The following is a 14,908-nucleotide window of genomic DNA, read 5'->3' as shown; positions in this document are numbered from 1 at the left end:
TACATTCAATCTTTAGTATTTCTCCATTTTGCTAGTTTATCTTTCTTTGTTCTTTTTCTTTTCCTACCTTGTGAGGTAACCGATGTTAATCATCCTACACAATAGTTCTATGGAATCTTTGAAGGGATAATTATTTTAAGAAAAAGAAGATCATGCTATTTGCAATTTTCTTATTTTTAATTTTTCACTGTATTACTTATATCCTACTCTATCAGCAGGTGTATGTTTAATGCTTTAAAACACCATTAATATTACATCATATATACATTTTCATTAAAAGTTTTACATTCTTTTTGTCACTTGAGATGACTTTTTGTAATGCTAATTGTATAAGTCTACCGCCTTAATCTTTTAGGAAACCTAATAAAAGAGTAGAAGTGATCAAGCTGAATGATGTGATGGATATTATGCTGGAGAGGGCTGGTGTAGAAAATGAGGAATATAGAGGACCAACCAAGGTAATTGTAAAGATCAGTGTAACCCAGAAGTAGAGCATGTACTCTGGAAGCAGAATGCCTGGGCTGGAATACTGACTCTGCCATTTATTAGTGGGTGACCTTGGGCAAATCATTTAATGTCCTTTTGCCTTAGTTTCCTAATTTGTAAATCATAGTTAATAATAGTATCTACCTCATGGGGGTTAATGTGAGATGAAATGAAATAATAACTATAAAGTACTTGCACATAGTAAACACTATATAATTATTTTTTAGTATAGTTATATATTGCTTAATAATGGGGATATACTCTGAGAAATACATTGTTAGGCAATTTTGTCACTGTGTCAGTATCATAGTGTATACTTACAAAAATCTGTATACACAAACCTAGACTACTACACACCTGGGATATATGGCATATCCTATTACTACTGCAAGTTACTGTACTGAATACCATGGGCAGTTGCAACACTATGGTTAGTATTTATGTATTTAATTACAGAAAAGGGCAGTGAAAATTAATTAAAATTAAAAGGTGAGAGGAATTTTTCAGCTCCATTAGGGATCATCCTCATATATGTGGTTTGCTGTTGACGGAAATGTTGTTATGCAACAAAAACATGGCTGTATTATTATTATTGTACTTCATTGAACATAATGCATCAGTGATTTTAAGACCTTTGTTAGTTATTCATTTTTACTTTTAATTGGCATAATGATTATGTATATTTATTGGGTAGGTGCAATGTGATATTTCAAAATATGTATAAAATGTGCAATGATCAGATCAGCACCTCCAACATTTATAATTTCTTTTACTGAGAAAATTTAATATCCTCTCTACTGGCTATTTTGATATATGCATTAATTGTCAATCATAGTTAACTCTACTGTGCTCTAGAAGTCATTTCTTCTAACTGCAAGAATTTCATTCTTTTTAATGAATGAATAATTTTCAATTGTGTATGTATACAATATTATCTTTTCAGTCATGATGAACACTTAGTTTGATTTCATATCTTGGCTGAGTTCCCCTTTCATTCTTCCTTGGCATTTCCTCAGCATTTGTTATTTTTAAGACTCTCATTATTTTATGTTCCATTAAACATATGTTTTTACCACTTGTCACTTTTATTTGTATTTAATGAAAGAACTCTCTCAGTCTTAGATATAGACTTTTTGGGCTATTTCTTTTCTGTTTTATACATTTTTACTTGCATAGAATTTGAAACAAGGCACTCTGATGTGGCCTTTACCTGGCATCTTCGTCTGTTTTCTGCTGTTATCACAGAGTACCACAATCTGGATGATTTATAAACATTAGTGGATTATTTGACTCATAGTTCTGGAGGCTGGCAAGTCTAAGAACATGGCACCAGCATCTGGTGAGAGTCTTCATGCAGTGTCATTCCATAGTAGAAGGTAGAGGGGCAAGTGATCTCACAGGAGGGAGGGAGGGAGGGAGGGAGGGGGAGAGAGAGAGAGAGAGAGAGAGAGAGAGAGAGAAAAGAAATCGATTGGATTCATTCTTTTATCAGGAGCCCATTCCTGTGATAACTACCTCACTTCCTCAATAGCATTAATCCAATCACTGCCTGCAGACCCCATTTTTAATTATCACAATGGCAGTTATACTTTAGCATGAATCTTGAAGGGGACATTGAAAGCATAGCACCCAGATTCTCCATCCAGTTGTTTGCATTGTACCTTATTTGCTTTATCATTCTCTCTCCTCTATATATGCAGTTTTTTTCCTTGACCATTTTAGAGTAAGTTGGAGATATCAAACCTCTTTACCATTAAATATGTCAGTGTTTACTCCTACTAACAAGAATATTCTCTTAAATATCCATAATCTAGTTATTAAAATCAAGAAATTTAACCCAAAGGACTTAAAATGAGCATACTCAGTGACACAGCCATATCAATGTTTATATAGCAGCTCAATTTGCAATAGCTAAGTATGGAACCAACCTAAGTAACCTTCAACAGATGAATGGATAAAGAAACTGTGGTATATATACACACAATGAAATATTACTCAGCCTTAAAGAAGAATTAAATTATGGCATTTGATGATAAATGGATATGTGCATATATGATTATATGACCTGTGTAACTCTGCATCATGTACAACCAGACAAATGAGAAGTTATGCTCCATTTACGATGTATCAAAATGCATTCCACTGTCATGTATACCTAATTAGGACAAATAAAAAAGGAACTTAAACCCAAAAAAACAAAAAAAAAATGAGGAAATTTAACATAAATATTATAGAATTATCTGATGTTCATGCTCAAATTTTATATTTAATCAATTGTCCTTATAATGGCTTTTTTGGGGTACTGGGGATTGAACTCAGGGGTGCTTAACCTCTGAGCCATATCTGGAGCCCTTTTTTGTATTTTATTTAGAGACAGGGTCTTGCTAAGTTGCTTAGGGCTTCACTATGTTGCTGAAGTTGGCTTTGAACTCACAATCCTCCTGTCTCAGCCTCTTGACCACTGGGAATTTAGGTGTGTGCCACCACACCCAATCCCTATGATGTCTTTTATAGCTACCTTTCCCTCCTAGTCTAACATCCCAGGACCACACAGTGCTTTTTGTTGTCATATTCCTTTATAGACAGCTTTTTTTTTTTTTAGTTGTTAATGGACATTTATTTATTTGTTAACTTATATGTGGTGCTGAGAATTGAACCCAGTGCCTCACATATGCTAGGCAAGTGCTCTATCACTGAGCCACAACCTCAGCCTCTTTTTAGACAACTTTAATTTGAAACAATTCTTCAGCCTTTCTTTGTATTTATTGACCTTGGTATTTTGAAGAGCACAGGCTTCTTTATTCTACAGAATAACTTATAGAATGTTTCTCAGTTGTGATTTGTCTGATGTATACGCTCATGATTAGATTCATGTTTTGTATTTTTAGCAGGTATCACATAAAAGTAATATTGTGATGACCTCTATGCACCACAAATAGATGCACAATTAGAGAGGTTTTTAAAAATCATCATTTTTGTAAATGTGTATGAACATGTCAATCAAGGAGTTACTAAAATTTGTTCATGTTTAGAGTACTTACCTCCTAAATTTTTTTTTTTTCTGGTAAGACTGTGATAATGCTGATTAATTTGCTTATTTTCTGCCAGATGCACCAGCTACTACATATTTTGAAGAAGGAGCAGACAATTTACAATACAGTCTTTCATGAACTTATTCGGCAGGTCAGTGTGGACTGTGCAGATAGAGGAGAACTGCTGTCCAAAATCAGGTTAGAGCTATTGGAATGTTCCAACTTTTGGATTTCATATTAGAATTATGTTTATATCTACTTTTGAGAAAGCCACAAAAACACTTCTCCATTGGACTGATAATGAGGAACCTAGTTGCATTTTATTATATTTTCTTTTTAAAAAATATTTATTTTTAGTTGGTTGTAGTTAGACACAATATCTTTATTTTATTTTTATAAAATATTTATTTTTTGTTTGGACACAATATCTTTATTTTATTTATTTATTTTTATGTGGTGCTGAGGATTGAACCCAGGGCCTTGCACATGCTAGGCAAGCACTGTACCCCTGAGCCACAATCCCAGCCCCTTATTATGTTTTCTATAGTTAACTCTTCATGTTGGTGTGAAATCTTGTTAAACGTGTGAGCCTTAGTTTTCTCATTTGTAAATGAAAATAATAGCTACTGTGAAAGTTTTCATTTTTTTCTATCTATTCATTCATAAGCCAACAATTTTTATTGAGTACCTATGCTGTACCAAGTATTGAGATACTTCATAGGAATGCAGTGAGGTTTTTTAAATGAGAATGCTGAAGTAGGTCCTTAATAAATATAATTATTAGCAACAAGGATGACAAATACTATTATTACTATAATTCTTATAACTGTAGAACTTTCCAAAAAGTTGAAAGAATAATATATATCTATATTGACTTGCTCTGGGGCAAGAGGAAAATTATTAGATCTCTCTGAATATTGGTTTCTTCTAAATGAGGTATAAATCTGCTCACTGTCTGATTTATGGAAGCTGATTTTCTGCTATCTGACAGTACTGAGAAACTCAGAGGAAAGCCATTAAGATTAGATACAATAAAGTAGTTAGAATACTGTGGAAAACCCAAAGTGCCAAATGAGAATGAGGATAGGGACAACTAAGGTCTGAGTTGTCCATCTAAGAAACAAGCCAAGAGTGGTAGAAGCAGCAGGGCAAAGAACTACACAACTAACTGTGTGTAAACAGCGTTGGTTAGCTTTCTGTCATTTTCATGATGATTTATTAACATTAGTATTCTTCATTGTGAAGCTCATACTGGGAAGATCTTAACTGTGGAATCAGGGCATAAGTCAGGGATTCCTTTCTGAAAAGAGAATCTGTATTTGCTCCCTCTGGGACACAGGCTTCCTGTGGCAGTCCTGTGCTTGCCCTGGTCTCCCATTTTGAAGTGGGCCCGAGACCTATCTCTGCATCCCAATGTTGATATTCTTCCTGGGGCAACTTTGATCCTGGGTTTGCTTACTGAAACACAACTATCTCCCATACCACTCGTTTCTTGTTTGTTCTTTTCATTTTCCATCCCTAGAGATTTGTATTCTTTTGGCAGGCCCAGTAATGCTTTGTAAAGTATGTGCCTATGGATATAATGGTGTAACAGTGGGGGATCTAGTGGTATTGGAATGGGAAGGACCTTCAGAGTGTCTAGTCCCTATATTACCAGGAGCAGAAGTCCTAAAATTGATACTTTCCAATGTTTGAGCTCTATATTGAACTTGTGAGTTTTCTGTTACTTTAAGTGTTTAAATAAGGGCTAGATAATCCTTTCTTTCAGTGGGTGAGAGATTAGTCTAAATGACCAGTTCAATTAAAAGATATTACAGTTATCAGACTTCATGCTTAGGATATAATACCTAGATCACTTTTACTATCAGTAGAAGTAAGTTATAGTATTTATACTTTATCATCTATGGTGATTTCCAGATACCTCATTTGGTTTTATTTAGAAGCAAAAACAAAAAGAAAAAGAAAAGAAAAAAAGACTTCTTTGAATTAAAGTTCTTTGTTTATTTTTAAACAGGTGTATTTTTACATTTAGTTAGTTTGAGGAAAGTGTTGTTATTTATGAATTTGATTACTTATTAAAAAAACTCACTAAATTCAAGGAACTCTGTTGGATGAGTTTCTCAGCACTGTCAGCAGAAAACCAGCTTCCATAAATCAGGTACTCTGTTTGAAAGGGAAATTTGCTCCTGGTAATATAGGGACTAGACACTCTGAAGGTCCTTCCCATTCCAATACCACTAGAATCCCTACTGTTTACACAATTTTATCCATAGGCGCAAACTTCACAAAGCATTACTGGGCTTGCAAAAAGAATACAAATCTCTAGGGATGGAAAATGAAAACAAACAAACAATCCTAATATAAAAAATATAAGAGATAGTTCCTTTCCCACAGCATTTATAATCTGGAAAAAGAAATAAAAACAGGTCCTTATTTTTATTTTACATTTCAGTTATCATATTCCGAATAATTATGGCTCTGGTTATAATTTTCCACAATTATTCATTCACTTGTATGAACATGGCGGGAAAACACAGCCAAGATTCCTTTCTTTTTCCCTGTTGTTCTTCCCACATATGTTTTATGAATGTCTGTTTATTATTTGTTTTCTTTACTTTTTCTTTTGTGATTTTCCCCCCTCTACCGACACCCAGTCCTCTTCCACTTTGGGCCAGCACTGGCTGCTTTTTACCATCATTGGGTGAAAAAAGAGAAATGAACTCTTGGACTCTATGGGTCCTGAATTCTGATCCCTGCTAAGTGTATGCTGGGCCTCACCCTTCCTTTTCCTCATTCTTCAGCTTCTTTGATCCATTTCAGGATTTTTGGAGCCACTTTGGGCTTCTGCCACTTTGAAAGGGAAGTTTGCATTTTGCTTTTGCATGATATTGTGTTCCCCTTGTTTCTCATTCAGAGAGAGGTATGTGCAAATGCTTGACCAGATTGCCCAGGAGATGATTGACTTCTACAAAGACTTGGTAGCTCAGCGAATGATGGACCAGCGCATTTTAGAAGAATTGTATAATTTCAAGAATGTTATTGAAGAACTGACCAGGTAAAAAGTGTGATTATCCTAAACACACACAAAAAAGTCCAGAGCCATTTGTCTAAAGAGTAAAAAATATTGATGGAGAATAAATAGATAAAGGTGGAAACTCTTGTCTTCTTTCATGTTTAGCAAGCAAATGGAAAGAACTGGATATTGCAGTAGGGTAAGTAAAGAGAAATGAGTCACACAGGTTAATGCAGAACTTAAGATCTACGCATATTTGATAGATAGGGAAGAGACTCTTGCTCTCTCTTCCAAGATACAGATATTTATCTTAATAAGATTTACAGAGCATTACCATAACTATGGATCTTAAGGTTCAAATTTTATTTTATTTATTTTATTTTATTTTTATTGTTGGTTGTTCAAAACATTACATAGTTCTTGACATATCATATTTCAGACTTTGATTCAAGTGGGTTATGAACTCCCATTTTTACCCTGTATACAGATTGCAGAATCACATCAGTTACACTTCCATTGATTTACATATTGCCATACTAGTGTCTGTTGTATTCTGCTGCTTTTCCTATCCTCTGCTATCCCCCCTCCCCCCCTCCCCTCTTCTCTCTCTACCCCCTCTACTGTAATTCATTTCTCCCCCTTGTATTATTTTTCCCTTTCCCCTCACTTCCTCTTGAATGTAATTTTGTATAACCCTGAGGATCACCTTCCATTTCCATGCGATTTCCCTTCTCACTCCCTTTCCCTCCCACCTCTCATCCCTGTTTAATGTTAATCTTCTTCTCAAGCTCTTCGTCCCTACCCTGTCCTTGGTTACTCCCCTTATATCAAAGAAGTCATTTGGCATTTGTTTTTTAAGGATTGGCTAGCTTCACTTAGCATAATCTGCTCTAATGCCATCCATTTCCCTCCAAATTCTATGATTTTGTCATTTTTTAATGCAGAGTAATACTCCATTGTGTATAAATGCCACATTTTTTTATCCATTCATCTATTGAAGGGCATCTAGGTTGGTTCCACAGACTTGCTATTGTGAATTGTGCTGCTATGAACATGGATGTAGCAGTGTCCCTGTAGCATGCTCTTTTTAGGTCTTTAGGGAATAGACCGAGAAGGGGAATAGCTGGGTCAAATGGTGGTTCCATTCCCAGCTTTCCAAGAAATCTCCATACTGCTTTCCAAATTGGCTGCACCAATTTGCAGTCCCACCAACAATGAACAAGTATACCCTTTTCCCCACATCCTCGCCAGCACTTGTTGTTGTTTGACTTCATAATGGCTGCCAATCTTACTGGAGTGAGATGGTAAGGTTCAAATTTTAAAGAGAATAAATAATATATAGCAATCAAGATTCGTGATTATCTAACCTGGTAACAAGATGACTAGTGGAAAGAATAAAGAGGACAGTATAGGCAGATCAGAGAGTGGGGTAGAGCAGAGTGGTGGCCTTGTCCATCAGCATCTGTCTCCACTTTACTTTAGGGGATACCCCATTATATCTTCTTTCTGCCTTTTCCTGCCAATGTGAGTCAGTTGCTAAACCTCACAAGATTCCATCCAGAATGCATACCAGATTTCTTGATTTGCAAGTAGATGAGAGAGCTCAGCTGGAAAAGCATTAAACTGAAGATTTCTTGATGTTATGGGATGAAAAAACTAGGGCAATACACACAATAACCAAGAAGAAGATACCTGATTTCCTGGGTAGAAACTTTGTGGAAGTTTCCAACTGTGATTTTGAATTTTTTTTGCTTTATTTTGACAGGGAACTGTGTCTGGTTCGGGCACAGGATATTAAATTAACAGAGGAAGCAGAGAAAGCCCACAAAGATTTAGCACAAGCTCTTTTAGATGCTGAAAAGAATGCTAGGTAAGTTGCTTAAGGTATGTAAATTATGTAGGGGGAAAAGGAGAAGATTCTGTAGCTTCTGAAATAACATATAATGCTAGCTAAATTTTTAAATTCCCAAAACACATATAATTTACTTTATCTGAATTTGGGTAATAGGTGGAAAGAAAATGTGATTTTTTTTCCTTGCTGGGGGTTGAACTCAAGAAAATGTGATTTTTCTCTTGTAGGCATATTGTTTGTTTTAGTCTTAATCATTTTGTTGAATGACATTTGAAGGTTATTCCTTTTTGGTTTTCTAGTAGAAAGTATAGAGAGGCAGTGTGCATAGCACAAATTCTGGAACCATACTATTTCTTTGCAACTTTGGGGAAGTTGCTTTATTTTCCTGAGTCTTAGTTTGCCCATAAAATTGGGATTATAATATCACCTACCTTTTTGGGGTTATTATGAGGACTAAAGGTATTAATATAAATAAAGCACTTGGAATGGTGCTTGGCACCTACTCAGTGCCCTGACAGTACGATATATTTTTATTCTGTTTCCCTTTTTGTAAAATTTTATAAGTTATGAAATGTTCAGACATTCAGAAAAATAAAGCATTATAACAAACACTCATGCACACTCCATCCTAATTTTCAAATGTTTACTATCATGTGATACTTGCCCCATATTGTTTTTGTTTGTTTTTGTTTGGGGATGTAGCTTTCTTCCTGAGCTAGGTACATCCCCAGCATTTTTTATATGTTGTTTTGAAACAGGGTCTTGCTAAATTGCCAGGGTTGGCTTCAAACTTGTGTTCTTCTTGCCTTGCACTATGGCATTACAGCTGTGTGCCACCATGCCCAGCTTCATACCTTTTATTTAGGAAACAAAATATTTAAAAATTTTAAGAGCTATATCCATTAACCTTTATAGAAATATTTAAAAAATTTAAGAGCTATCTCCATTAGCCTTCTTCACTCTTCAGAATTAATTACTAGTCAGCAGTTATGTGACTTTCCTGTTTTTATGTTTTCTACATCTTTATATATTAAAACCCAATATATATTGTCATTTTATGTTTGTAAAATTTGCTTTTACCAACCAATACTACAGTTTTGAGATTTGTCCATTATGATTCATACAGAATAAATAAATTTATTTTTACTGCTGTGTATATTAAGTCATATGACTAATAATTTATGGATCCATTCAATAGTATGAATTGATTTTTCAGTTAATAAAATAATAATCCCTAGCATTTGTTGAGCATATGTAGTGACATCTTGGACACTATTCTAAATTGTTTACATATGGCATCTCTTCGAGGCATTGTTGAAATGTACACTTTATAAATGTCTTTTTTGTGAGCGACTTTTCGAGAGGTGTAAACTACAAGTGGGATTACTGAGTCACAGGATGTGCATAGCCTTGCTGTGCTAGATGTTGCCAAAAGTTATACCATGTGGTTGTACCAGTGTATCAGGATATGAGAGCTCTCTCTTGTCAATATCTTTTATCAATCTGCTAGGTAAGAAAAGGTATTTGTTTTTTTATTGCATTTTTCTAATTAGTTCTGTGGTAAATCTAGTTCTTTTTTTAGATGTAATGAATCTACTGAGGTCTTAATGTTTTTATGCTATTTCAGGGATTAGCAAACTTTTTCTGAAAAGGGTCAGATAGCGAGATGTGTTTTTTTCCCTTTTTCTTTTTCTTTTTCTTTTTTCTTTTTTTTTTTTGGCAGTACTGGGATTGAACCCAGGGGCACTCTACTACTGAGCTATGTCTCCAACCATTTTAATTTTAACCATCCAAAAGTGTGAAAAGCAACCTGGTGTGGTTGCTCGTAATCCTAGGGACTCAGGCTGAGGTGGGTGGCCTAGAAGTTCAAGGTCAACCTCAGCAATTTAATGAGACCCTGTCTTGAGATAAAAAACACTGGGGACAAAACATGGTATAGTGCACCTGGGTTCAATCCCCAGTTCTCCCCTCATATATAATATATACATTAAGGAAAATAAAATTTAAAAAGTTAAATTGTAAAACTCTTAACTTGTGGGTTATACAAAAATACAAATGATAGGCAAGATTTGATCCATAGGCTGTAACTTCATATCTGATTACATCTTTTGTTGGTTAAAAATGTTGTGACAAGCTGGGCGCAGTGGCACATGCCTGTAATCCCAGCGGCTTGGGAGGCTGAAGCTGGAGGATCACGAGTTCACAGCCAGCCTCAGTAATGGTGAGGCGCTAAACAACTCAGTGAGACCCTGTCTCTAAATAAAATACAAAATAGGGCTGGGGATGTGGCTCAGTTGTTGAGTGTCCCTGAGTTCAATCCCCAATACCCTCCCACCCCCACAAAAAACAGTTGTGACAAATATGCCTTGTAAATAATGTAAAAATACAAACAAGTGAAGATAAAACCATAATCTCACTACCAACTACCACTACTATAAATACCTTAATGTGTATTATTGTGGATATTTGCTTCAGTATACATGTGCTTACATGTATACATATTTTAATACTAAAACTGTTTTGCATATACTGTTTTATGGCCAGTTTCTTTTTCAGTTAGGAATCCCTATCTATTTGATACATTTTCATAGATTACCTAGATCATATTTGAAATTTCCCTTTTGTTTCCAAAATGTCTTTTATGTTGGGTTGTCTAAACCAGTATTCAATCTAGGACCACACATGGCATTTTGCTTTATGTCCCTTTTAATCTAGCCTGTGCTTAGGCTTTAAAAAAAAAAAAAAAAAACAACTTACTGAAGAATGATTTTATTTATTTTTTAAATGCAAAGAAATACCAGTGTATATAAGATTTAAATTAAAAACTGTGTTCTTATACCATATAGATGTGTGTGTGTGTGTGTGTGTATATATATACAACAATTCAAATTATTTACTAGAATAAGAGGGGGTAACTTATTCATTGTATATACTTTTGTATATACTATTGTTTTCTGTAGCTGTTTTATCCTTCACATCTTCCTATATAACTGTTCCATAATCATTGTCTTCCTTTTTTTTTTTTTCCTTTGTACTGAGGATTGAACCAAGGGGAACTTTACACTGAACTACATTTCCAGCCCCTTTTATTTTTCATTTGAGACAGGGGTCTTGCTAAGTTGCTCAGCCTGGCCTTGAACTAATGGGCATTATAAGACCAAAAAAAAAAAAAAAGTCAAACAAAAAAAATAGCACTTTCTCAAATCAGAAAGGAAGAGATGAAAAGGGAGAAGGAAGTTTTGTTTTTTTTTTATCACTGTTGGTTCTAAAACAAAAATGTTGGTTCTAAAGTGGGATGGTTATCTTTTTGTGCAATGTGAAATTTTTTAATATTTTTTTCTCATAACTGATTTTTAATTGAAAATTTACAAAAAAATGGAAATACATAAATATAAAATAAAGAATATCCATAATTATTTTCTTCTAAGGTTAACTGTTATTAATGTTTTATTTATTTTCTTTTCTATGCATTTTTAATAAAAATGAAATAAAACTGAATATATAATTTTTATCATTTTTTCATTTTATGCCATAAAATGAAATGTTTTCCTAGGTATCAAAGTATCAGCTGCAAGAGTGCTTTTATCATAGAACTTAATTGTATTTTATCTGGCCATTCTGTCTTTTGTTATTAGATATTGAGGTTGTTTCTGAATTTTTTTGCTTTTGCTCTTATGAATTAAGATCATTAATTCCTTTTTAAAAATTGTTTTCTAACTCTCAGACACTAAAGTACACAAATCTTACAGGTATTACTTAATGAATTTTTACATGTATATTCACCTGTGTGAACTTATTTATTTATTTAGGGTATCCAGGATTTAACTCAGGAGCACTTGACCACTGAGCCACATCCCCAGCCTTATTTTGTATTTTATTAGAGACAGGGTCTCACTGAGTTGCTTAGCACCTTGCTTTTCCTGAGGCTGGCTTTGACCTTGCGATCCTCTTGCCTCAGCCACCAGAGCCACAGGGATTACAGGCGTTGCCACCTTACCCGGCTTGTATTTCTTATTGATTTTGAACAAATGGAAATTTCCAAATAGAAGGAGCCTTTAAAAGAGTTAATATCCCTTAGGAGGAAGTGTTCTAAAAGATTTGTGAGATACTATTTGTCACTTTAAAACTTCTGTGTTTGCATTTAATTTCAGAAATTTTTAATTTTGAGAGAAGCTTCAGTGTAACTTAGAAGGAAAAGTATGCTCTGGTAGACATGAAGAAATAATGAGTAACAAAGAGCTGTTTAATTATACTTAAGCCTTTGGTGGGCTGGAGGAATTTCTTTTAATCTTGTACTAATTATGTATAATTTAAAATTAATTAATCACTTAGTTAATTTAGTACCAGGGATTGAACCCAAGGACATTTAACTACTGAGCCACATTCCCAGCCCTTTTTATTTTATTTTATTTTTATTAAAAAAATTTTTTTTAATTTTAGTTGTTGATGGACCTTTATTTTATTTATTTTTATGTGTTGCCTCACACATACTAGGCAAATAATCTACCACTGATCCACAACTCCAGTCCCCCTTTTTATTTATTTTTTTATTGAGACAGGGCCTTGCTAAGTTGCTAAGGCTGTCTTTGAACTCGCCCCCCTCCTACCTTAGCCTCCTGAGTTGCTGAAATTACAGGCATGTGCCATGACACTTGGCTAAAATTTAAAATTTAGAGGCTCATAGTTATTGGGATTTATGCCTTTAATAAAGAAGCCTAAGTTTATGGTCAAAGAAGCATAACAATAAAACTGCTATATTACTGTTACTTGTATTCTAATTTATCATTATATATAACTATATATATATAGTTATATATAATTCATTGGGATATCATATTGTTAAAAATTTAGTGAATAGATAAAGGATTTATGAACAAAACATTTTCTTCTATTTCATTCTATATAGTATATACAGTAGATATCAATATCATCAATTATACCATATTGTGACAAATTTTAAAGGAACAAATTGCCTATTTTATAATAGTCCTCTTTTAAAAAATATGTCTAAATAGCTGTTTCTTAATTTTTCTTTTAGAATTGTAGAAGAATACCATGACTTATATACATTACAAAGAGGAAGGATGGAGAATGATATTAAACACTTAATGGAAGAAAGAGATATATGGAGCGAAGCTACATATGAATTGGCCCTGAAGGTTTGTTCTCTGGATCCACTGTTCTCTGGATCCACAGCTCAAAGTTTATTGGTTAAAGTTTCATTTTTCAATTTTAATCATAGACAAAACAACAAAAGAACAAAGTGTATATTTATTGATAAACAAGGTAGCTTTTGTGTGCCTTGAAAATGGAAAGTTAAATTTTTTTCCTTTTTCTTTTCTGTGTTAGGTACTAACTATTGCACAATTCAGAATTTGTTTGTTTTTCATCAGAATATATAGAGTATGAACAAGAATTCTTTTTAGTTTGTTTGGAAATGTTAAAAATTCAACTTTATGTAATAATTCTACCACGCGGCCTGCGCAGTGGTTTCATTAATGAGGTTCTAGGCATTAAGTTAGTTAGAAGAGATCAAAATAAAACACACAGACAGTACCTTATTTTGTATTGCTAGGTCCGAGACGGCTCGCCTCCCTGGTTCCCGCCTCTAGCCGCCCAGCAGGGCAGCGAGGATTACTCTGGGCTAGCAGGAGAGAGAGAGAGCGAACACGCCAGGGAGTAGCCTTTTATTTGGGGGACAAGAGATTCAGGGGAGAATTCCATCCAATGAAGGTTGAGGGGGGGCTGCACTCCAAGGTCAGGGTCAGTGATTGGGTCTCCAGGGTCAGTGGTCACGCACACCCCCACACGGATGGGCTCTCTCATCAGGAAAGGGTCGGGATAGCTCCGACACAGCCAGAGCGCCTCAGGCCCTTAACGGGAGTCACCCAATCACGTGTCAGAATGGCTCCCCACATATTCCCCCTTTCTTTTCTTAACAATGAGGCGGCAGTTCACTTTTTGGAGTCCCTAGATTTTTGATTGGAAGACTCGCCATCCTATAGTTACAATACAAAAGAGAATTAACAGCAAAGAGAATAATCCAATAATGTACCAAGTGGAGTGCTTAAGAATATTTCCAGGGTTGAATCCATTTAACTCCTTCAATATTTGGTTAGCCAAAGAAGAAGGATCTGAAAAATCAGCTCTATTATTTTCAATGTCTTGGATATGGTGATGAAGTTCCAGAATATCCAAGCTATTATTACTATTTTGCCAAATACCTAATAAATGGTTTTTAATTTTCTCCCAATCCCAGAGAGAAGCATTGTACTTGGTAGCTGTAACACATACATACTTATAATTAGCATGGCATTTAAGCCTTTCCTTAAATTTTAAGGCTGAAAGTTCATTACCAATGTTTATAACAGTCGCCTCTAAGGCGTTTAATTTAGTCTCAATCCTTTCATCAATATTTACTTGATTATGCAGAGCCTTGGAAGTATTTTGAGCTAAATTATTAAGAAATTTTGCATGCTGAATATTCTGAGACAATGTCAGAGATGCAGAGACAGTTGAGGCAAT

General features: G+C 34.6%; 1 protein-coding gene across 1 annotated transcript in view; it reads left to right on the top strand.

Annotated features, from left to right (window-relative positions):
• The window catches only part of AXDND1 (axonemal dynein light chain domain containing 1), a 99,158-nt gene that overhangs the window by 14,579 nt on the left and 69,671 nt on the right, over positions 1-14,908 (top strand). The window contains exons 8-12 of the mRNA XM_081299384.1: positions 356-458; positions 3,595-3,716; positions 6,433-6,573; positions 8,297-8,401; positions 13,422-13,542. Of these exons, the coding sequence (XP_081155510.1) occupies positions 356-458; positions 3,595-3,716; positions 6,433-6,573; positions 8,297-8,401; positions 13,422-13,542 (592 nt within the window). The remainder of the gene's footprint in view (positions 1-355; positions 459-3,594; positions 3,717-6,432; positions 6,574-8,296; positions 8,402-13,421; positions 13,543-14,908) is intronic.

The sequence above is a fragment of the Spermophilus citellus genome (assembly GCF_964194105.1).
Source record: "Spermophilus citellus genome assembly, chromosome: 6".
NCBI lineage: Eukaryota > Metazoa > Chordata > Mammalia > Rodentia > Sciuridae > Spermophilus > Spermophilus citellus.
The sequence above is the reverse complement of the archived record's forward strand: the minus strand, read 5'-3'. Positions and strand labels throughout refer to the sequence as shown.